This window comes from Hyposmocoma kahamanoa, unplaced genomic scaffold (genome assembly GCF_003589595.1).
Source record: "Hyposmocoma kahamanoa isolate Upper Pololo Valley unplaced genomic scaffold, ASM358959v1 215, whole genome shotgun sequence".
In the NCBI taxonomy this organism is placed as follows: Eukaryota; Metazoa; Arthropoda; class Insecta; order Lepidoptera; family Cosmopterigidae; genus Hyposmocoma; species Hyposmocoma kahamanoa.
This window is the reverse complement of record NW_020653736.1, coordinates 823,536-849,404: the sequence shown is the minus strand read 5'-3', so window position 1 is coordinate 849,404 and position 25,869 is coordinate 823,536. Positions and strand designations below refer to the sequence as shown.

Below are 25,869 nucleotides of genomic sequence, written 5' to 3'. Positions count from 1 at the left end.
GACTTTTTTGTCGTAGCGCCATCTGTGAGATATCTTAAGTTTAGCTTAAGTTGTATCACCAGTAAAGAAAGTTACAAAACTACAATGCCCACCACAAAGCTTTAATTTTAATTACACGATAATATTATTATATGTACACTTGAATATGATGTTCCTACAACTCCTGACTCTCGGGAATGTCTAAAGAATTATGTTTGATAACGTCAGCGTAGAACTTGGCCGATTTGCGAGGCGTGCGCGTGCGCTCTGGGTCGTCGAAATCCACTTTGTATAGACCGAACTTTGTTCTGTAAAAAATGAAAAACGAATTGTTATATTGAGTATAATAAACAGAGCCGACATTGTTAAGCTATGCTTGCAAAAATTGTTCTTTTTTAATGGGTTTAATAAGCGTGTTTGGTCACTTCATTCGACCCGGACGCACTTCGGATGTCGCTTGTAGTTTGCAGCAAAAATTTCTCTTTTCAGACAATGAAATGCAATTTTCGACTCAAAGGCTCTGGCAACATTATTTATATCTTACGATACTTACTGGTATCCATCAATCCATTCAAAGTTGTCCATCATGGACCATGCAGTGTAGCCAATGACTTTGGCTTTGTCTTCTTTGATTGCCAGCAAGACCTAAAACATAACAGAAATAACACAAGTCATATCGTTCTCTTAATCACGATTAGACATGCAATTTTCACGGGTAAATAAGAATAAGGTCTTTAGTTCAACAATGTTGTTTTGTGTACCGATTTCCATGATTCTTTTATTGTTGGAAAGGCAGTAGTCCTGCTGGAATTTAAAGAAAATATTCCACCTTTAAAAATAGCAAATAACCGCATTGGTATTGTGGATTTCATCCATTTTCCGTGTCTGTTAAGTCACTTGATACTTCTTCTACACTAGACGTTCTCAATCTGTAGCTTGATTTTGATTGCCTCTCCCGATCGGAAATTTCGTCTTTTCCGAGTCGAGGCGCATAATTGCGATTCACAGCTGGCCGATCGGAAACCTTTGACATTTCTAATCCGAACAATAATAGATGATTTAACTCTCAAATTAGAAAGATATAGTAGGAATCAGGTTCATCTTTTCGCTCAGAAACCCACTTGATTTCGAGACTATCGATAGAAAATCAGCACTCTGGTTGATATATAGCGCTGTGAATATATAATAAGTGTATGCTTTTAGACTCGATGGAAAACTAATTACTCACTTCCCGTGAAAGATTATTAAAATTTATGTATAGGTTAAAGTTCTAAACAGTTGTGTACTTTATTATAATTATTAATACAAAGATCGAACACTTAGGAATAAATATTTTGATCCGGTCGGATTCCAACCGACGTCTCCTAACAAACCGTGCCAGACGCCAGCTAAGCCACGGAACGAACCAGCGGACCTCACGAATTTTTCTATGTGCTTGTTATTATGTCCTTGTTTTCAACGACTTTTTAGTCGAAGTGTCGATCTTTGTATTAATAATTATAATACACCAGTGGAGTAATCTTTGTTTTCTGCTTGCCAAGCATATTTAAAAATAAAATGGAAAAAATTTCATATTTTTCAGTAAAGACAGTTTTGACAAAAAGTTTGTCTCATTTTGAGTTAACTAGATATATATTTTATTTGTTATTTACAATATTCTAACGATGGTTTTATTGACATGTAGAGAATTAAATTTGACCTTCAGCAATGGTATAATCTTGAATATAAAAACTATTTAACCTATTTAAAAAACTAAACATCTTACCTCTCTTGTAGTATATCAGAGACATCTGTGTGTTTGTTAAGACTAATCCTAAACATTTTAAAATACGTAGCGAAATATTTCAAAGACAAACACGGCCTAAAATTATGAATCAATTATATCAACCTCGTTGCCATAAAATAATTTATACAAATAACTGCTTCAACATGTTTAAGATTTTTAATAATTTACCAAGTGACATTAAATTACTACACGGACATAATTTTAAACTACAATTGACAAGATTGCTTATGACACATTGCTTCTATAGTAATAAGGAAAACTTTGAATTTAGAAATATTTGACATTTTAATTAACTTCAATTACCTGTACCAATAAATTCCAATATATTTGCACACCTGCTTGCAGGTTGAATACATTGTACCAATTTAATTTAAGACCTGTATATTTACTGTATTCTGGCAAATAAACATTAATCTAATCTAATCTAATTTCATGTATTTTGAGTTATAACACTATTGTAATAGCATATATTTACCTAAGTCGATCTTTCACCGTGATTCCTATTACGCGTTTATTTAAAATATTACTATGTTTGGCAGTGGCGGATTTGCAGTCCTAGCATATAGTCAGTACCAGCCGCCCCTTTCTCAGCACTCACCATAACATACTCGTAGACTACATAATGAATATACTTTAATGAAATTTTTGATTTTGCATGCATGATAGCATGATTTTTTCCGTCATCTTCATTTATCGTCATGTTTCAGCGAAATTACACATTACATTACAAATAAATTATACACCTAAACCTTCCTTATGAATCACTCTGTCTATTGGTGGAAACCGTATGAAAATCCATTCAGTAGTTTTTGAGTTTATCACGATCAGACAGACAGACATACACGGTAGTGATAATATGTAGTGATTATACGTTACATTACAGATATGTAACATATCTATATTTTATACATAAAATGCACGAAAGTGATTTAGGAAGGTTATTGTTGTACGATGCGGTGTAGTGCGGCTCGCCATAACAAACTAGAAGAAGTGTGAAGTAACCATTATCTTATTAACCAATATCTTAGTGAATTTCACTTTCCGAATTTGAATGGCACTGTTTGAGTGATTTTTATAAAAACCCTGTTTTCTTTTGGTTTTAAGGTCTTAAACGTACAAATAAGTTCAAGTAATGCATTGACTTTTTATTTGTAAGTCAATTAAGTAAAAAAATATTTAAGTTAAATACAACAAGAAACGATATTTTGGATCACACGAATGAGATTGCAGTAACACGAATGATTTTCTCATAAACATAAATGAGAAATACGGCACAATAATGAGAAATTATTATTACAACATACATTTTATCGTTCACAGAAGTTCATTTAACAAAATTTAACATGTAATAAATATTTTAATATAACTTCTTGTATTAAAATCCTTCTCATCCGTGTAAGACCATCCATCTATCTATATGCAATTAATAAATAAATCTGAGTATTTTGTTAATGTCTAAAAACTTTGTTGTACATCAATATATCATCATCACCACCATCAACATTATCATCATCCTCATCACCATCATCACCACCACTATCACCGTCTAATTGTTATATTTCAAGTAAATGTTTGGCTTAAAGTAACTATTTGACTGAAAAGTAGACAAGAATGAGAGCGACAATAATTATATTTGGATACATTTTTAATTGTTAAGTGTGTAAAATATGCTGGACCGTTATAAAAGTGCATGGATTTTAAAGTTCCCTTTGTCTAATTAATGTACAATAAAGTTTTTAAAACTATAACCTAATACTCATTTAGGTAGATTGCTTCACATGAATGAGAACGATTTACTCACTAGCGCTGAAATTGGTATTTAAGTCGATTTTTTGCTAAAACGGAGATGCACTGGTTACTTCTCTGTGTACACTCCAATCCGACAGGAGCCCCTTCTCACGTATGCGAAAGGTGAAGGTGATGTGGTATGAACTTTTGTTATTAGGAAGCTTTTAGTTGAATTGGCACTAATGATAAGAAAAATTGAAACACATTTTGTATCCCCAAGAAAACAAGTTTGCTTATAATAAATTGGAAAGTTAAGGTATGTATTCGACGTGGCAGTTATTAGAGTTTATCCTCGATGGGAAATATTGCGATTTCCACGAGTGTTTAATTTTTTTTCTTCTTTTCTTAAATTTAGGGCGACGTGGAACCGGCTTCCATGAATGAGAAATTGCCCACCTTTTTAATTTTTATTTATTACTGTGACGTAGTAAAATACACTTTTTATATGTAACACGGACTAAGCAAGCAAGCAATCATATTAAATAAATAATGCTTAGCATTCATGTAATAACATAAAAGTTATTGAAAGGGACACATTTTTGGAGGTTATCTGAAAACGACCCATTTGTTGTACGTCAACGCTCTCTTACGGAAAACGTGTGTTTCACTACGTAAACAAAATTTGAGTGATTTGGTTTATTGTTCTGTTTTGTACTGTCCAAATAATAGCAATAATAAAAATGTATCTTGTAACTTTCGCAAAATTAAACATGTAACTGTTTTTTGTTCAATTTTTGATAATTTTGTGCCGTTATTACGAATGAAAAGCACCTATATCGTATTGATGTTAAAGTCGCATATTTTTTTACGACTAAGATCGACCGAGACCTAGAATGTTCGACATTTCATTTGTTTTTATTATTCCTACTATTAATTATTTAATTGAAATTTAGTTTCTTATTGAATACATACGAACTGTTCAGTTCAGTAACAGTCAGCCATCTAGTGTTGAGTATCGGAACTCTTAAGTCAAAAAGTTCATTACCTTTTATAGAATTAGACGTATCAGTTTCGACGTTATTGAAAATAAACCTTACTGGATTCAAATAAGTTTCAATTTTTTTCCAAAAAGGTATTATTAGACTACTGGCCTAATTTCGTTTGATATAATTATATCTAATCAAAATTATATTATCTTAGTGGTGTAATGTACGATAAGTTCACAAGTGTGCGCGTGGCGACACCGGTTATGATTGTAATTACCGGATACGTAAAAGCGCCCGGGTTTTAACCCGGCGCTTCGTTAATTTATATATCACTCGGGTTTAAATCGGATTAAGGCCCATAAATGCCCGACATTGAGGGCAAAAAGTATTTATAGCTAATTATGTCTTGTAAATCAAGGTTTGTTCAAATTTAATGGTATTATTACATAACGTTTATTGCTTTCTGATCTATACTTTTCGATTTGCCTTTCTATTGGATCGATTAGCTTGAAAATTGCATTGAAATAAATCGATACAAAAATCGTTAGATCAATCGATTCTCATAAAAATCTAACCGCAGTGTGAATATTTGAGAATCCACGGCATTGCAAGGTAGGAACTGCGTGCAGTTAATAAGTTTTTAGTATAATTAAAAAAAAATTGCGTCAGAATTTGTATAAGTATGAAATTATACCAAATTCAGTTTTCCCCGTTTCCGCCCACGGTTTTGGGCAGAAATGGGTTCACTGCCCATGTCTGGTGATGTCGGTTAATACCATTTCCACTAGCTTGTTATTCCGTGGTGCTTTATTTCGGCCGTCTCTTAACTAAATGTGGGTAAGTGACAAATGGTCAAATATCCGATTTAAATAGCAAAAAATAGAGCACAAGATTGTCTTTTAAAGACAGTTGAAATTAGTTAACGGGTTCGACTTATCGGAACTTACCCTAACGATGCATAACTTAAATATCATTAAACAATTCCAATATTTTTAGAAACTATTTTTCAGGATTTAAATCGCGTATATTTGTTTTTTTCAACCATGTTTTTTTTTTCAAACGTGACCATGGGCCTGAAATGTTGGTTTTTTTTAAACAAATATACGCTACGTTATAGTTAGCGGATGACAGATTTATCTACCGATTTCGTTGTGCTATTATCAGAATCGCTTTATTATCTCTGAAGACCACGAACAAGTCCTGCGCCTGGTGGTAAGCGACACGGCTGTCCATAACAGTTGCAGTGCTATTTAGAGCTTTTAATTGCAAAGATCTTAAGAGCACTGCCAATGTGTCTGCCACCCTGAGAAATAAGTTGACAAGTCCCATGTGTCTGTAATTTTACCAGCACCCTTACTTACCCTTCGAAACCGGAACGCAGTAATGATCAGATTACTGCTTGACAGTACTTCCCTGGAAGAACTCTTTTACAAGGAGTTCTGGTGCTAATAAACTAGACAAGACATACTTGAAGCAGGCCCTGTCATATCTCGTAGGTCTAAGTTGCAATTACCTGTTTTAAGTAATCCTTGTAATACTCCACGCGATTATCATCGACCATGTCTCCGTCGTCACAATATCCATTTTCTGTGATGAAGATCTCCACATCCCCATACTGTTGCTTCAGCCAGTTTATTTGTTTGCGAATACCTTCAGGATACACCTGTTCAAGTATAGAATACATTTCTTTACGTCAATCATCGAGTATATAACCAGAAATGGAGACGAAATGTAATTTAATTTGTTAGAAAATTATTCTGCCATATCATTATTGTGACAACTGCGCTCCGATTGGCCAGTCCGAATTCGAAACAATTGACGGGTGTCGTCAATTGTTTCACTTCAAATCGACCAGTTAACTTGAGCTTTGTTATAATGGACGAAAATTGCAAAATTACATATTTAATATTCAATTACCGATGAAATTTGATTCGTTTGTTTTGTAATGAGATGTTTTGCTGTTTTTCCCCACACCACCGAATGGGACAGCACGCCATTGTTAGAGATATTACCTTTATTATAATAAATACAGAATATTTTTGGAATATACGGAGACGTATACACAGGTCAGTTGTTGGCGCTGTACTATTTCAGCTTTCTAATTTGTAATTTCAGTACAAACGAGAGTTGATATTTATAAGTGATGTATAATTGATGAGTTACCTACTAGGAATGTATGGCCCTTATTTCGTTTCTTATTACTGGTTATATAACCAGTCGAGTATATACTCGATGTGTCTAATATAGGCCCCTCTCCAAAAGGAGGACGGTATACTAATTTCAAACGATGATAAATAACTTCAACTTCAGTAACAAAATCACTAGGGTTATGGAACTCGGAAACAACGACGGTACCACAAACACCCAGACCCGAGACAATGTAGAGAGCGCGACACCATGAAAACTGGTGTGCAAGCCATTAGACCACAGAGGTCGTTAAAATGAGGGACGGGAGCTTCGAGGATGGAAGGACGGGAGGGATGATCCTTGTGACATTTCAACTGACATTTATCATAGGGAAGATAATTTTTTTTTTTAAATTTATTAAGGCTTTGGCAAAGTCATCAGCCTAAACATGAAGTTTAATTATGTTTCTGTAAATATGGCCGCCACAAAGAGGATAGGCAATTTGAGGCGGCGTGCTTGGATTGACTCGGGATTCCTTAAAACGGGCCGATACGGGTATTTTAGTTCGAGATTCGTATAATTTCGCGTTTTAATCTTCGATTAAGGCACAATAGCACTATCCCATTCCACTTTAAACTAGATTTCACAAAATAATTGAAAGTCAAAATAAAAACGACACTTTTCCCTCCAAAAGGTCCAGGGCGAATCTCACAGGGAAGAGGTAAAGTTGATAGATTTTTAGTGTAATTAGATTTTTGAGGCAAATGTTCTTTATTATACAGCCATGTTGATGAATTATGGATATCATAGTTTTCAAAATAATGAACTCCCATGATTGTGTTTTCTCCAATGATATTTATTTTATCTGTAATATCCGATATTTATTATTTTGAAGGCGTAAAAACAACTATAATTAAAAAGCATTTTCAAATGATATTGTTGCAAATTTCAGATTTATAATGTAGATACATTTATTATATTACTCATGTAAACGTTACACAAAAATTCATTGCTGGTGATAAAATTCAGACTTTAAGAAGAATGAATATGTTAAATGCACTATATATTTCTTCATTAAATTATCGAAAATTTTTTACCGATGTATATCTCTAGCAAATGTAGTGTAATGAATATCGAAAAAATAATAATAAAAAAATGTTTCTCTGCTAATTTCTCATAAATAAACATTAAAACTTTAATTTAATATATTTTCTTAAACAAAAGCTATTCACTTAAATGCAAGGCTTATAAAAAATTGTTTATAAAATACGTAAATTAGTGCACGTTGTTGCAAGGTTCTAATGTGTAGATTTTTATGAACACAGGAATCATCCTACATTATTTTTTTACCTATTTTGCCTCTATTCACTTGCTGGTGCTGGTGGAGTTTTATAAGCTTCCCCCAAAGTAATATCATGATATTACTTTTTTGAATTGGTCGTTTAAGAACCAACACAACTAGTGTAAACTACATCAACGTCAACAGATGTACTCATATGAGCACAAATTTCACTGTTAACACATTTGTATACTTCGCTTCTCGTGAAAGATTATTAAAATTCAATAGAAATCGAGTTCTTAGGTTTTCGCGATTGTTACACAAGTTGTTGTAGAAGCTAAAGTTTATTAGACATCTAAACAAGTTCCTACTTGCCAAATATATTGAAAAATAAAAGGGAAAAAATAATTCCTTACTTTTTGAGTAAGGACACCAGAACTAGCTCACAAAAAGTTTGTCTCATTTCGACTTAAGAAGATATCTTTCAATTGTTTTTTACAATATTCTAATGACGGTTTTATTGACGAGTAGAAAATAAAATTTTACGTTTTGAAATGGTACAATCTTGAATTACACATATTTTGGGTTACAACACTATTTTAATATCTTATACATAAGTATGAAGTAAAAAAAATGTACTTACATAAAACCATGAAGTAGATCCGTTCTTCCAACTTTCATCAACTTCAAATTTAATGTCGAAATCATAGATCCCCGTGAAGAGGGTGGCGCTCTCACCTGGTGACCCCTTGCGGACTTTGCGGCTTGTGTAATGATTCAGAGCCAAAAAGTCGTATGTTCCTGCATAGGATAATTCGAGAACATAAATCCAAACTTCGAGTTCTTAGGTTTTCGCGATTGTTACACATAGGAAATGAAACTATTTTTCCGGATTTAAATCGCGTATATTTGTTTTTTCAAACAAACCGACGTTTCGGGCCCTTTACAGGTTCCATTATATTACAGTCAACCGTGACCATGACATATTCCACTAATTTGTTATAATTATTAATACAAATATCGACAAAAACAGTAAAAAAAACTGCTTCGATCCGGCTGGATTCGAACCAGTGTCTTCAGCGGCGCGTGCCTGCCTCTGTTGCTGAATATCATATTCGCATTATATCATACACCGCAAGTACACCAAGCGTGCCGCATTTTTTGTACCCCCTAAGACGCGGATTAGCAAGCGCTTCAATATAATTAATGGCATCTGTGATGACCTCGAGTGAGATCGTACGAATGTGTGCGTTTGTACGGCGCGCGACGGGCGTGCACATGTACAAACCACGCTTCTACGTTTGTATGAAGTTACCATAGTTATTTTATTAACTATGCTATGTATACACGTTCACCTTTTCTTTTCTTACTATAATACCAAGTGATGGGACGAGCAAGTCGTGCGCCTGATGGTAAGTGACACGTCTATCCATAACAGTTGCACTGCCACTCAAGAGCTTTAAATCGCAAAGATATTAGGGGCACCGCCACTGCGCTCGTCTGCCTGAGACATAAGTTCATTTCCATCAGCAACCTTACCCCTCCAAACCGGAACGCAGTAATGCTCACATTACTGCTTGGCGGCAGAAATAGGTAAGGTGGTAGTACTTCCCTGGACGAACTCTCTCACAAGGACCTTTACTGCTACTGGAATCGATATGGTTCTAGCAATTCAGTTTAGTTCACCGTTCTCTATCCTAATACTCCTGTAAGTGCGAATATGTGGTTGGCTCCTAGCGTTCGCATAGCTTGTGTGTGTATTGGGTGGATCCATCCATCGTAATACAAAGCGAAAGTAAGTCAGAGTGCGTAGCGTGGGCAGCAGAAAAATTCTTACCTCGTATATATTCAATCTCTTTTTTAGTGAAAGCTGGTAGCTTCGACCGAAGGTATCCCTGTTTCTTACTGATGTCAGCATAGGCTCTTTCCAACTTTGCAGGCCAACCGCCTTCTCTGGAGAATACTGGATGTGTGTAGCGGCCATACTGAAAATTTTAATTGGGCATTATTACGCATTACTACGCCATCGTACGTTAAAGAGCTGTCTCGCTGATGAGCAGGTCTCGCAGGTGCGAACCGCAACAGTACCTATTCTGGGGGTGTTTGCGTCTCAATCCAATTCTCCTATACACAAACATGAAACATTTAAGAACTATATGGGGTTGACTATATTACTAATATTATAAACATGACTTTTATCCATGACTTTTGATAATTCAGCAGATTTTACTTACATAGGTACACAAATAAATATATTCAAACAGATCGCTCTAAACGTTAATAACTCTGAGCGGGACGGGTGTGGGAGTTGTCGCGGAGAACGCTTGCACGTTTGAACTTATAGTCCGTTCCAATACTTTGTACCAGAAAAGTAAACAAACTGATCATTGACCCGACGATAGGCAGTTTAGTGATGGCCAACTGTATTGCCAACCACAAATCTATTAATCAATTGATTTGTTTAATAGAATCAGTTGGAATAACTGGGTTTTATATAATAAATTCAGTTAATCCAACTGATTCAATGAGTTATTTCCATACAGCCCTATGCAGCCATAGACTATTCACATATATATGTTTAATTTTGAAAACTAACCTTGATTTTGAACTAACATTTTTCAAATAAGATTTTAATATGTTATGCAAATGAATATTGCAGGAAAAAGTGTTGAGATATCAAATTGAAATATGATAGTGTATAGGTAAGTAAAAGTGTTACTTATTCCATTTATTCAGTGATTGCTTTAGAATTTTAACCAAACCGGTTTGTATACTTTTCTGGCATAATGGATTTGGAACAGACTTTACCTAGCTACGAAATACAGATCTAAAAAGTGTCAGATAGTACAATAAAAAAATTTAAAAGTTTGTTGTTGGTAATTTTATCATGATTTGAAAAGTTAGGGCACAAAAATTGTTGATTATTATGTTAGTAATATAGTACTGCGAGATTGTTAACCTTTTAAAAATAACCCTATACAATGTGTTAATTTGCATTCTCGCCATATTTACAGAGGTCATTCTATTTCCGAAATTGAACCCAAATCACTAAAAAAATAAATGGAAAAAAAAATTCGTAAATTTCTATTTTGATCCAAAGGTCATTGACTTGCACGGCACTTGCAAATATTTTGAACAATGACCTTAAATGCCCAGAAAGAAACGCATTTTAGATCTATTTGGTGGTGGGGTGCGGGTAGCGACAGCGGGGGAGTGTCGTATCGAGCGCGCGATTGGTAGATCAGTCGACCTTACTTCCCGTACTGCGTCCATGTCACGCTGACATCCCACACTAATTCTAGTCTGTTTCGAAATGCCTCGTGGTTTGGTACGTAAACAAGAGTTACTAGTGCAAAAAATAACCGCTACCAGGTTCACTAGAACCTGCATGGTGATGGTCTATTCTTATGGCATGATGTGAAACGTTTAGTTTACGCGGAGGATACGAGTGTCGAAGTTTCTGCTTTCAAAGTTGTGGAGTTTAATGTTGAAACGAAACTCACGTGCGAATCTCTGCATAGCTAGGTACTTCTAGCAATACTTTCATGTAACTTAAAGTCGGTAAGTACCAAATCTAAGTTACAAAAATCTTTTTCAGTCAACTTTTCTAATTAATGTAAATAACAAAATTATAACAATACTAGTAAGCATAATTTAAAAAATAGGTAAAAAGCGATCGAGAAAGATTACGTATCGCTCGGTGGAGTTGGTGGCGGGGTTACTGCTCTTGCGTGGTGCATATGACTTGAGACAATTTTGCAAAACTTTACTAGATACTATTAGACAGAATATTGAACAGAATAATTTTTAGATGATATAGCATTATTTCTATTATTAATTTCGTAAATATGACGAGAATGCGAATTAACACACTGTATATATATATAGAAGCATATAGACTGGTTAAATGATTCTACAGAGTATTATTATTACATTTAATTTGTTTTAAATTTATCACTATTTTCTTCTTATTGGTATCAATGGCATACACTAGAGCCTGCTATTGTGGTGCATTTGCCAATGGTACAGATAAGGAAAATCAAAAAGAAATTCTTTCGTGCAATCCACAAAAACAACAGCTGTAAGATGTTTGTAGTACTAACAAGTAGATCCTAGTCATCATTATCTTAGGTATTGGTATTTGACACGAAAAACGTAAAAAATCGGCAAAAATCTTTTATCTTCCGATAAACTATCTTCAAAAGTTGTCTTACGGAATGTTCTCTGGCGAGTATGGCAATGTCCTCGTCTTCCTTTGAAGCTGCTTCCAGCCACACCATCTGGTTTGCCATCGATACCTTTCCTGTTCGAAAATATTAAAACATTCTAAAATACAAACCGAAATAGTTCATATATTTATCTTTATACACAGCTGCATTCATAATATGCTAAATTATATTGCATAAAAAAAACACCGAGCTTTTTATTGGCTAAAATAAAGTTAATAACATTTTTCAATATTGAACGGCTATGGCATCGTAGGCATTGCATAGATTAAAAAAGAAATGCCATATTTTATTGTTAATGTGGCAGTACTCTGGACGAACTCTTTCCCAAAGAGCTCTGCTGCTACTAAAAGTGTTATCCATTAGTTTAGTGAATAAGATGTTAAGAAATGGAGGGATTTCCTGGCTTTGATTCTCATTCTGTGACTTCTCAGTATGTAACTTCACACGCCAATCAAGAGGCAGTATTACCTAACGAGGTGCAGAGGAGTCTGCCTTGTCCCAGAATGTACAATCTCTGTTTCTTACGTTTACGTCATTATCATCCATAGCCTGATTTCACCCACTGCTGGGTATAGGCCTCCGAAAGCTTCCGCCATCCACCACAGTCTGTACTAGCCGCATCTATTGAGGCCCCGCAACGCGTACTATATCGCCGACTCAGTTTGCAACTAAGCACCCGACAATCCTTTTGCCTATGTTTACGTTTGTATTTTTTTTGCCTCTGTTTTACGTATATTATTCAAGTACATAAACTCACCATGATACTTAGGCTTAAATTCTTCATCATAAACCCTCCATGCTTTAGCATGAGCCAGCAAAACGTTCTTGTTACAAATTAACGCTCCGTCCTCATGTTGTACCCTAGGAGCTAAGAGTCCAGTATTATAAACCACGTCGCAGATCACGATCGGCTCATTGATTGTAATCCAGGTCTTTACACGGTCACCGTAGAAGCTATAGGCTACGCGAGCGTAGTCCGCAAACCAATCTGCGATTAGGGGATTAGCCCAGCCACCTGGAAATACAAGGATGCTCATTAATCCGTACTCTCACAGAGTTGAGGGCAATGTGCGATCGATACGGTATTCTTTGCAGATATCACCAGCTCGTCGACTAACGCTGTGCCGTGGCAAAGGCAAAGTCAAATTAGTAGTTCATGTGACTGTTACGTAATGAAAGGCTTTAAAACACGAGTGTGAACGAGCCGACAGGCGAGTTTCATAAAAACATCACACGAGTGTTTTATTGCCTAATTATGTACAGTTAAATACACTGCTTTATCTAGATATACACACTTAGAATAATAACGCATAGAAACCTAGTCCGCACACGCTGAGTGAGGCAAATTGAAACGCGCCCAATGGACCTACACGAGCGGCCGCGCCTTCAGTGCTCAAGGTCAACTTGCACCGCGAACAGCTCAAGAATTTTAGCTAAAAATGACGAAATGTGCGGTAAATGAGTGTAAAAATACGTCAGACAAACATAAAATAGATACTAACATCACATTCCACAAGGAAGTAACGCGTTTCAACTTGTATTTTTATATAAATATTTACTAAAACCGAAAATTAACCTACTACTAAAACTAGCCTACATGAATTTGATTTTTGCCTCACTTGTGACAGTTCGTTTGATATGAAACTATCATTCTATGCGTTATTATTCTAAGTATACACATATAATAAGCTCTTTAAGACGTGTTTAGGAGCCGCATGTTACGATTGGCGAAATGGCGGCAAATAAAAACTTTTGTCACGCATGTCATACTTTTTTCTTCCATCCTCTAAGCATACAACCTTAGTTTTTATTTAATTCATAGACAAACTAAAGTCGGCCCCAACTATTGTATCGTTCGATATCAAGTAACGTGTGAAATTTTTCAAAATTATTCGCTATGACATTTCATTTCGAATAAAACTTCATCTCGACTGATGTTAGAATTGCGGTGGATTCAAATTGTTTTGTATTTCGGAGATGTTCGAAACTTGAATGTAATAACAGAACAAAATGTGTTGAAAATATGTTGAGTAACCATTGTTTCAAGAACATAATGGGCCTAATATATGTAATAAGAGACCAAAGCTGTGTGATAACAACTTTACTGCTTGAAAGGTTAAAGACGAATGGAGCGGCGGCACACATCACAAATCACACACAAAAAGTGCCTGTTAATAATTAAGCAAACATTCTAACTATGCCAAAACACCATTTAAAGTAATTAAAACTACAGTCGCCGCCGCCCTTCTCTAGCTCCACGGAGGGCCGGTTCCAGTGACCAGGCAGATGTAGTGTGGATCCCCCGAGGGAAGTTCATGGGGCCGCAACAACCATTATGTTATAAGAACCGATTTGGATACCTAAGACACGACTAATCAATTTTACTTAGTTTATGTGTCGCCTTTTTTTACGTGGGGAAATCCTTATGGATAACTCTCTGCTGCGGGGGCAACAGAGAGATTATGACGGACTCCTACCGACTAAAACCCCATGGTGTTCCGTCCCTGCACCTTTTTCCGGGACTACGGGAACGCTTTCGCATTCTTCCGCGGTCCCTACGGCGCTGGGTCTCGGCCGAGGGCCCCCTCCCGTTGGGGTGGAGCTGGAGAAATACCACCCCATTCATCACTTACAGGGGCACGCAGGAGCACCGCGCGCGTCACGTCAGGGTCTATACATTACGGCCGGCGGACGCCCCTGTTATGGGGGTTGAAGGAGGGCATGATAGTGCCTTCTCCGACGTCCTGTTCTCCTGCGCCTTACTTCTGCGACATTACGCGTACGCAGAAGGATACTACCTCCGTCCACGACCTGTCACTTTCCAGCATTGATTTGATCAATGCTGGGAGTAACAGGTCGTACCCCACTGCGGCAACCAGTTCACGGCGCTCATTGGCCCAGGCTGGGTACACCTGCAGCGTGTGCTGTGCCGTGTCTTCGCAGCAGCCACAATGGTGACATTCGGATGTCGGTTCCGTCCTGGCTATATGACACAGGTACTTTCCGAAGCAACCATGCCCGGAAAGTCAAGGACCCATGCGCCCTGTCCATCCAGTCTTGCTCTCGGCTCTGGGTTGGGCCAGTCGCTCCCTCCACTTTCTAAGCAGGGACTGACGCGCATGAAACTTCCACACCTGCACTTCCTGCAGCGTGGGATCCTCGCCATGGAGACGGAAGTCAATGTGCCATTGATTCATGGCAGCATAGACCTCCGCCTCCAGATCCCAATGAGGAGACCCCGCTAACAAGCACGCCGCCTCATAGGATATGGTGCGATATCGTCTGATAACCCCGACCGTCATCACCCTCTAAGATCTCCTCAGGAGTGCGATGTTTTTCTCCGTAAACGTGACAGACCATACGGGAGCCCCATACAAAGCCATCGAGCGCACCATTCCCATGTACAGGCGATGGTTGTTCGCTTTGGGCCCGCCGAGATTGGGGAACAGCCGCTTTAAAGCAGCAGCCATTCCCATTAAACGAGGTATCATGCTAGTAAAGTGCTCGCGGAAGTTCCATCGAGAGTTGAGGACGAGACCAAGATACTTCATCGTGGGCTCGACTCCGATGCGAGTCTCACCGATAGTCATACGTGAATCCCGTGGGGGCGCCTGCCGAGGGCCATGAAAGTACATGGCCTCCGACTTGTTAAGCGCCACTCGGAGTCCCAACATCTCTATTCTACCGACAACCTGTGCCACCGCCTCCATGGCAAGACGGGCAGCATCCGCGAAGGTCTTACCTTGCACCATCACCAACGTGTCATCTGCGTAGCAGAGATCTCCCCGTAACACTCAGTAGTATCCGATGTTCCACAGGAGCGGTCCTAGCACCGACCCCGCACGACATTATCGTTTGCAACAGCCGCCCTTGGGTATGAAATGTACCTCTCAGACAGTGTTGGGCGTTAATCAATTAAATTTCAATCAGATTAAAAAATCAATTCAATTGAAATCAATTGCAATTAAATGAATTGCGACACTTTGCAATTGGGGTTGGGGAGCCGGTTGGGGGGCCGGTTGGGAGGCCGGTTGAGGGGCGGTTAGGGGACCAGTTGGGGGGGCCGTTTGGGGGGCCGGTCAGGGGTGTGTGACCCACCCCCTAGCCCAGCTAGCCTAGCTTTGGCTCTGAGTCTTAAAATGGCCGCACCGAGTTCTCCTTGTGTCACAGGGGGTACAGACGGCACATCGATGTCTCCTTGTTCCACTTCTCGAGGAAGTGCCATCACCGAGGGCTGTTGTTCTACTCTGTTAGGAAACAGGGCAAATACAATATCCTGCAGCAGCTGGGGTTCGAGATTTTCTGTCAATGAAGGTGCCCAGGGGCGGATTTTACCCCTTACCGCCTTATAAGGGCGTCCTCACGGATCGTGGCTGAGAGTCTCGGGGAGCTCAGACTTTTTCCGGGCCTTAGCGTTGGAGATGGACAGCTGAAGAGTCGTAACACACTGTCTATATGCCCCATACAACTGTTCCTCCACATCAGCGGCGCCGCCGTCTACGGTATCTTCTGTACTGGCGTCTCGCCTCAACGCAGTTTGTACGGAGATCTGCAATCTCCTGAGACCACCAGTACACACGACGCTTTGAAGGTTGAGGTTGCGTCGCAAAGTTGCGACATGGCGTCCCGGAACCATTTCGCTTCGTTCTCAACCTCCACCGCTTCGACCGGAGGCGCAAGCCAGTTTATATGTCACCTAGATTAACCTGCTCTACTAACCTTAATTAAAGTTATGTAAATATATAATAATATCACTGTTTGCGATAGTCTGGCGCATATATCTAAAATAAAGGTTATTTAATAAGATCCATGTATTTAGGTTAAATTATTATACAGAATAATTTTATCTAAATCTTTAATAATAAAGTCGAATTTGATGTTATTAGGAAGCAATAATAACATTTTCACAGATAAGTGATTTGTTTTAACAAAACAGTTTATCTTTATGCTGGTCGTAATTTGCGGTTTTTGAATACATCACAAAGGATTTATGATATGTATGTAGATAAAATCATTTATTCCATAGGTAACATTTTTACACTCCAAAATGTCATTTTTTAAGCTGCTGCTCGTTCACTACGCTGACCTCCCTGAGAAGAACGAGCAAGAAACTCTAGGGATTGCTCTTTTCAAATAAACTTAAATCCTATCGAATACACTTTGAATCATAATTGTGTGGAATCAAGAGTCATGTTGTCTTTCCATACTTCTTTATCTAACAAATACTCTTCAATTTTGTGATATGAGTTTTCAATTAAAATACTTTTAATGTAAGTTTTAAACTTAGGAAATGATAATCTTAATATATACTCCGGAATCTTATTGTAAAGACGTATATAGTTCACCATAAAAAAGTTGTTTACCTTGGTTAAATAAAATCGTGGTAACATGAGTTGGACTTAGTTCTAAGGTTCGTATTATGGATATCTTCTTTCTTAATGAAATTATGTATATTTTTACGCACATACAAAATATAATGTCTCAAATTTTCTCCCTCACAAAATTGGGAATGATTTGCCTCCTCAAATAAGACACTCAAAGTTGTCTAGCAAATTTAGAAGAAGATGCAAGCTTCGACTACTTTGGAGACAAAGATCGGCAAGTAAATGGATGTAGATTCATTCATCTGTTCACCCAATGTACTCACAAATTTATCCTCCATCAGATTTCTCTACATTTCTACGTTTACTGTTCATTCATGTAACTTTTAATTGGAATATTTTACACAACGTTATTTTTTATAATAAAATTGTTATACAAGATTACTGCTCTGTGATAGTTTATTGGAGCTAGTCGATACACGTTATACAACTCCTGTTAGAAAATGTAGCGAATTTCACCAATAGGGTCTGAATGCAGTTTAAACTGAGACCTTTTTACTAATAGATGTATCTACATTTGTTTTTTAAGGAAAATTATATTTAGTATAAGTGGCGAGACGTGAAAGTTGTCTTTAGTAAGCTCGGAGCAACACAAAAAAACACTTGCCTTAACAAGTGGCGCCTTGGCAACAATTAAACACAACACTTATTAACACACAAGATAATTAGTACACTTTATTTCACAGGTTAATAAAAAATTATTCTACACGTAAAATTGAGCACAAAATATAGTAAATTACTTTATAATATTTGATGATATGTGGAAAATTTTAGGGAAACCGGCGGGAATCGAGTTATATGGACGCCTCGCGACTGTAGTGTACATAGACAGAGTTCAATTTATTTTTAAATAACTTAAAAAAAGGAGGAGGTTCTCAATGTTCTTTTTTTTTGTACATGTTATGTTACGCGATAACTTCGGTATTTGTGAACCAATTTTGATGATTCTTTTTTTGTTGGAAAGAGGGTAAGTACGTCATTAGTGAACCCATTTAAATTTGAAGAAAATATTTCATCTTTATGTAAGTACTCTTTACTGAGATTATATTCATAAAGCTCAGTATAGTACAATCGATGCTCTAAGATACCTGCACCCGACCTTGCCGACCTTATGGTTTTGAGAGCCTTCAACAGAAAATTGTAAAAGAATGTCAGCTTTTTGCTTGAAATTTGTATTTATATTATGTAATTAAAGATCAAATTGGCGTAAAACATTTCTTAAAACGTCATTCACTAATGGCGCAATAAGGTTACACAGACCACATTACACTCACATGCTAAGGGTTCTGTTTCTTAACACTTTTTTCTACACTGATACTCCAAACCAAATAATCGATGAGTGGTTCAGGTATTAGGTCATACATTGACTGTATTTGAATCTGTAAATGAAAAACCTAGCCGATCAGAAAAAAACGTCTTCAAGTATCCACCTGGGTAAAGCAGTTGAAGACCTCATTAAGTCGATTACTAATAGGGATGCAACAGACCGCGGCTTTTGCTGCTACTCATTTTATTCATAATTAATATTTACCATGCGGGTTGCAGGACGCGAGGTGTACACCTCACTTTCTAAAAGTTAGGTAATACGGTTCATTTTGCTAGGGTTGAGTGGCAGGGGCATTTATTTCAGAATTTATTTTTTTATAAACGAAATTAGAGCCATTTGAAAAATGTATATCGTATAGTACGCGTGTTCTATTTAGTTTAGTTGATATAAAAAAAATCTTTGGTAAAGTACCCATTGAATACAGAGGGCTTTCTTGTTAAATTTCTAGTGTTTTCTTTCTATTGTGAATTTTTTTTAGGAATTGTGTTTTCTCACCGTATAGTACTCAGTATATCCTTAATTTTGCAATAGATTTTTTTCAAGGTGATTGATTCAAATACACTCTTATTCAAAGAAAAAAAGTTTCGGTGCCAATATATCGAAATTTACCGAAATACACATGCGTGCACAAGGGCAGTGTAGATGTTCAATTGGAGATTTTTTGTTTGTGATAACCTTTTTTTTATAATAGCAAGTGACGGGACGAACAAACTTACCCAAATTCTGCAGTCTTTGCGGTAAATCCCAATGATATAATGTGACTATTGGTTCAATGTTGTTTTTCAACAATTCGTCAATGAGATCATTATAGTAACGTTTTCCGTCTTCGCTGATGCGGATTGGAAATGATGCAGGCATGAGACGTGGCCATGAGATAGAGAATCTGGGGACGAGGAAAAAAAGTTGGATTTTTAGTGAGCGAATGACATCAAGCCTTGTGCAATTATGTAACTATACTCTAGCCAAATTCGAATGACAGCTGTCGTATCGAATTTCGACATTACTTTCATCGTAAAACTGACACTTCTGTAGCACGTCGAGTTTCGTTGCGGAAGCAGTCACCTAGTTTCATATTTCGTGGTAGACCTCCACGCTACAAGATAACGATAATGACGTGGAAATGAAACTGCCTCATCTGTCATATACATAGCGTACTACCAAAACGTTCGGATTCATTTCCTTTGTCGTTACCGTAACGCGTTTTACCGTGTGAAAATGTTAGAGTGTCGATGCAAACGCGCGACGCCAGCGATGCAATCGCACGTTTGTATCGATGCAGTGGTGCGCTTGCATCGCTGTTAAAAGCCGCCGTGTGTAATCGCTCTAAGGGTAATTTCAAACTAGAATAATACGACAACACGTAAACGTAAACCTGCAAAAGTTTAAACACAATTTTATTTTAATCGAGTGTTAAGAATAGTGCAAGAAAAGAGAATAGAGAGACAAATGGGAAAGATTTATGGGCATCTGATACGTAACGACAGTTTTCATAGTAATTAAATAATTAAAGTCCTAAAGGTACAGTTCCTTGTGGGAAGAGTTCGCCCAGGAAAGTACCACCTTATCACCACAGTCCATCGTCAAGTTCGAATTTTAAAAACCTTTTCTACCCTAGCGTGCAAATAATGCGATTGCGCGCAGATTTCTAATGAGAAAGAAAGCAATTCCGAGCTAGTGAGGTGAAAAAAATATTAAAGGTTCTTGTTTGTACCTGTAAAAGTGTAGTCCCAACTCCTTGGCCATCTCCACGTCTCTCTTGTACAGATTGTAAGAGTCACAAGCTGTATCACCATTGTTGCCATCCCTCACCATTTTGGGGTCCGATTGGGTGTCGAAATCCCATACGCTTAAATGTTTGTCTGAAGGATGATAACAATATTTTAAATTAAATAATATAACTGTTTTGTATAAAAATATAAATAAACTTCCATCGTAAACCGCTAGATGGCGTTGAACCACTTTTGACACAACAATAAATACAGTGAAAGTGCTTAGAGGGCTGGGCACGTGTGGCAACAGTACGCGCAATTCCACATACTTAAGTTCAGTCCGCCAATTTCGCTATGTACGTTACTAATATCTCACGCAAAACCTCGAAAATTGTGGATAAGTCATTGACTTACAAATAAATGGACGACGGGTCTAATACAAAAACCACGAAAAAAATGTCCCAAGTCAACCTATTCGAAATTTAAATTGTTATGTCATCGCAGTATCGCGCTGTCCGTAGAACAAATGAAGACTAAAGCGGAGTGTCGCGCTCTGTATACGATTTTAGCGCCTTACAAGTGCGGACACTTTTTAGCGCGGACCCGACGTCCATATAATTGTAAGTCAATGGGATAAGTACCTTATTTTGCTACCTCTAATGCAGAAATGATAGTCGGACCTGCAGCTTGATTTTGATTGCCTCTCCCGAGTCGAGGCGCATAATTGCGATTCATAAATGGCCGATCGGAAACTTTTGACCACACCCCGGACACTCCATTCAACAGTCGAAAATTATTTACCTACTACTACTACATACAGCAAGGCGCTATATGCACACGCGCAAATGTGTGCGTGAAGTGGCAGGGTTACCCATCACTTTCTCGCACTATTACGTTACGTGGTTAGAGCGGCAACATAGTCAAAATTCTAACGCGAATCTGTTATCTATGATTCTATTAATAGAATCCTAATAATTGTACATGTCTATTAGGTATTTATATCGATATATTATAATATTTTTCATTAATTCACTAACTAGAGTAATATTGACGATTTATTTCAAAAATATATTAAAAGCACTTCAAATGTTATACTTTGAACATGTACTTTTAAGTAAGGTAACCAAGGTATTTGAAATAGCTTGTCCAAGTTTAGTTAATAATTAGATATATTCACTACCTACGTAATATTTATCGGCAATATGAATAGAAAATTCGCCAAGTCATGGCGTCTCATTATATTGATTTAATAAATCTGTATTTTTTATACATATATATTACTCTGCAGTAAATAAATGCGGAAAACAATAACAGAATGAGTTTCGTCTTTCGGAAAATGATCATAAACAGACGTACAAAGCACAATTCACTACCATTATAAATAGTAATGTAAAATGATGTTTTATATTAACGTACAAGTTTCGTAATGAATAAATGAAAACTATATTCAAATATCAAAGCCGTCTTTGACCGAAAACGGCTCGCCGGCAGCCTTGTTGTCGTTCAGTCATTGTGACCGGCAATGTGCGGGGCATGGTGCGGTATCTAAAACTAGGGAGGGGCGGAGAGCGTCCGTTCTGTTATTCTTTATTCTCTGCTTTTGACATTTGTAAACTGTTGAAACTCACAAATTAGAAAGATATAGTAGGAATCAGGTTCATCTTCTCGCTCAGAAACCCATCTGATTTCGAGACTATCCGATCGATTCGATTCCAGTTTGAATAAAAATCAGGACGCAGTAATATTATCCATGGCGATGTTTCATGTTATCATTATTTTTTAATTTTAATAAATTTTCCATTTTCTGTTTACCGTAATTGATTTTAGATTATAACAAACGAAAGTAAACCTTCTGCCACTGCAATATGGTCGAGTTTTTTTGGAGAAACGTTCAACTATTGTAAATTAGTGAGAGTTGTTTATTTCACTTCCACATGTCCGATCGACTTGAAATTTGATGGACATTCGATGGCATTACAATAATAAGATGACCTTAATCTGATGGTGCAGCTGAGACAGTCTGGGGACTCCTCAATTCTTCATGTACTTATGATAAGTAATCATTTTTGGCTTTCCGATCTTTTCCGAGTGGACATCACACGTTTTACAAAAGCTGTGTGCTGGCACAGGGAGCTTATCATAACCTTTCCAAAAACAATCTTATTTGAATGTATTGTAATATTACTCATATTCGTACCATGTCAAAACCTGTTAACCAAGTAATGTATTATTGCTAAAGTGAGTGAAAGAACGAATGATTTCCCAATATTGTCTGTGCCTTACTAAAAATAGGAAAGAAATAACGCTATATGAACTATATAATGCCATCTCTTTCTTTTTTGATGTTCCGAATCGTCTTATCGTAGTATAATGTTTATGTATTTAATGTTATTTATATTCAGAGAATTTTAACAGTTAAAAAAAGAAAAGCATGTAATAATAAAATCTATTAAAAGTAGATTGTTTTCAATTATTTTTCCGTATTTTCATGAATTCTGTGAATTGAATTGAATGTATATACATATAAATATATATAATATATATATATATATATATATATATAATATAAATATAATATATACAAGTTTTAATCGTTACAAATCAATATTTAGACAATAAATTCGAAAATAATATTGTTTCCATTGCATCCGTGTAACTATTTTAAGATTGCTAGGAAAGAAATAACGCTATATGAACTATATAATGCCATCTCTTTCTTTTTTGATGTTCCGAATCGTCTTATCGTAGTATAATGTTTATGTACTTAATGTTATTTATATTCAGAGAATTTTAACAGTTAAAAAAAGAAAAGTATGTAATAATAAAATCTATTAAAATTAGATTGTTTTCAATTATTATTCCGTATTTTCATGAATTCTGTGAATTGAATTGAATGCATACATATGTATATATATATTATATATATATACATATATATTCTATTAAAATTCGAAAATAATATTGTTTCCATGGCATCCGTGTAACTATTTTAATGTTAAAGTAGCATCATAGTAGAACTGAATGAACGAATAGTCACAAAGCTGCCAATAAAGCATTATAGTTTTAACATTATAATAAGCTTACTTTAAGCGCGTCATGGTACGAAATGTCAATGTAAGGTTAAAGTAATATTGTTTTAAGAGGTTGTGTCCGATTTACAGATTTAACAGGATTATATAGCGAAAAAGAGAATAAAGACATTACGAGAATAATTTCATTATTCAAACTAAGGCCTAATGTAAAGGTGTTTTGAGAATTCATATGTCTTATTTCGTTTCGGAAACATAAAATCGAACAACGGTCGATCTGACATCCACAGCGAAGAAGAACGAACGAAATGTACTATGTCCTGAGAACAAGTAGATCTTTGTTCTACGGACGAGTCGATTTATTCATCATAAATTCAGTTGCGTCATTGAAGTGTTGTTAACTCTTCGATTCATGTTATAGTTGTACCTGAATTTGACATTGTATTTCTACCACAGACGAAACCCTAGGACTTACCGCTAGCGTTCCATGCTCCTTCAATCTGATATGCAGAGGTGGCGGCTCCGAACTTGAAACCTGGAGGGAAGTCCAGATTGCCACACCAACATACTCCCAACACCAAACTGTTTAAAAAAATGTTCTTTTGACTTTTACAAATTAAATTTTTTCGAAAGCTCCGCACGCTTTTTCACGTCTGTTTCCGTTTCTGCTTCTATAACTTTTATAACGGAAGTTTAACACGTTCGCGATGAATCAGGCGCGTACGCTTATTGCTGGGCGGTGAAGCGCGTAGGATTTAGCCGTTACCTATGTATTGCTATCTGCAATTATGAACCAAAAACAAGCTTGTTTGTATCTATTTAATTGAGATATTTATAGTATTTACACTTCCGCTTCCGCATCAGCTTTCGTTTCTGCTTAGACTTACTTTTGACATCTGTTTCCGTTTCCGTTATGACACTTAGAATAGAAAGCATTTACTTTTCTTTGACGACCTCTGTGCTCGAGTGGGTTTCACATCGATTTTCATGGTGTCGCCATCTCTGAGTCCGGGTCAATGTAGAAAAATTAACTTTTCTATATTGTCTCGGGTGTGGGTAGCGTTCTTGATTCAGATTTCGATAACACAAGTGCTTTATTTACTTACTTTGGGATGTTTTAAAATAACCCAGAAAATATTACTTTTTTATTTACTACTATGCCATAACACGATTCGTGATATAATAAAGCCACGTGAGATGTTACACGAAAGGTGCTTTTATCACTTGAAAGCATTGACTTACCAAACTAAAACCACGAAAAAAATGTCCCAAGTCAACCTATTTAAACGTAGTGACATGTAAAGGTATATGAAAAATCTAAAGCGTTGAATTTAAATTGTAATGTCATCGCAGTACTGTCTAATTTTGCTTGCTTCGCTGTCAGTCGAACAAACGAAGACTAGAGCGTGAATGACGCTCTGTATACGATTTTAACGCCCTATAAGTTCGGACACTTTTTAGCGCGGACCCGACGTCCATACAATTGTAAGTCAATGGGGTACATGACGCAAATCACGCATGATTACGTGAAATTTTATGGCTCTCACATTTAAGGATAAAAAAGTTATCGACTTATCGTAGAGTCTTTAACCCGTCACGAGTCATAGAAACTAGTGTCCCTTACGATTTGAATAAAAAAAAATTATATATTTTCTTATAATTATTATTTTATATTTTTTTATAATTCTTTTTGTAAGTTTAATTTTCTTTGAATATTGACTTTCAAAGATTTCTCATACACGACGCCCTTTTTTTATACCAAGTGATAGGGCGAACATGTGCGCCTGATCTTAAGCTACAACTTGAAATCATAAGGATCTGAGGGGCACTGCCACTGCGCCCGGCCCCATAAGACATAAGTTGTCAAGTCCCATGTCCCGGAAAGCAGTAATGCTGACATTACTGCTTGGCGGCAGAAATAGGTGGCAGTACTTCTATTACTATTCTTTTTATAAACTTAATTTTCTTTGAAACTTAACTTTCTTAGGGAAACCCTGTGTCGCAGTGCCATGGATATACACATTGACAACCACAAATTACACACAAACTCATGAGAGAAATAAATGTAAGCTAAATATTTCTTCCGGCCCGAGCATCGAACCCGGGACCTTTGCGTGACACCAGCATGTTAACCGTTCGGCTACCGAGGCAGTTATTCCACAATAACAATACATTAATCTATCGAAACAAACTAGTATAAATATTGTCGAAAAAACTATTATTTATATTTAAAACTACTTTCACTCATAATTAAACAAAACTTACCAGAACACAAGCACTCTCTTTATGGACATTGCAAAGACTAGATA

At 36.7% G+C, this 25,869-nt stretch overlaps 1 protein-coding gene across 1 annotated transcript; it reads right to left on the bottom strand.

The window, feature by feature from the left end:
- Nucleotides 1–85: 85 nt before the first annotated feature.
- LOC113227721 (myrosinase 1-like) lies at nucleotides 86–25,868 on the bottom strand. Its single transcript, XM_026460707.1, has 11 exons — nucleotides 25,826–25,868; nucleotides 24,036–24,142; nucleotides 20,534–20,681; nucleotides 19,539–19,705; nucleotides 12,872–13,129; nucleotides 12,100–12,188; nucleotides 9,723–9,870; nucleotides 8,529–8,686; nucleotides 5,993–6,142; nucleotides 533–624; nucleotides 86–287 (listed from the first exon to the last, which is right to left on the bottom strand). The coding sequence occupies exons 1-11, from the start codon at nucleotides 25,852–25,854 to the stop codon at nucleotides 155–157; spliced, it is 1,479 nt and encodes a 492-aa protein (XP_026316492.1). The 5' UTR covers nucleotides 25,855–25,868; the 3' UTR covers nucleotides 86–154.
- Nucleotide 25,869: the final 1 nt, after the last annotated feature.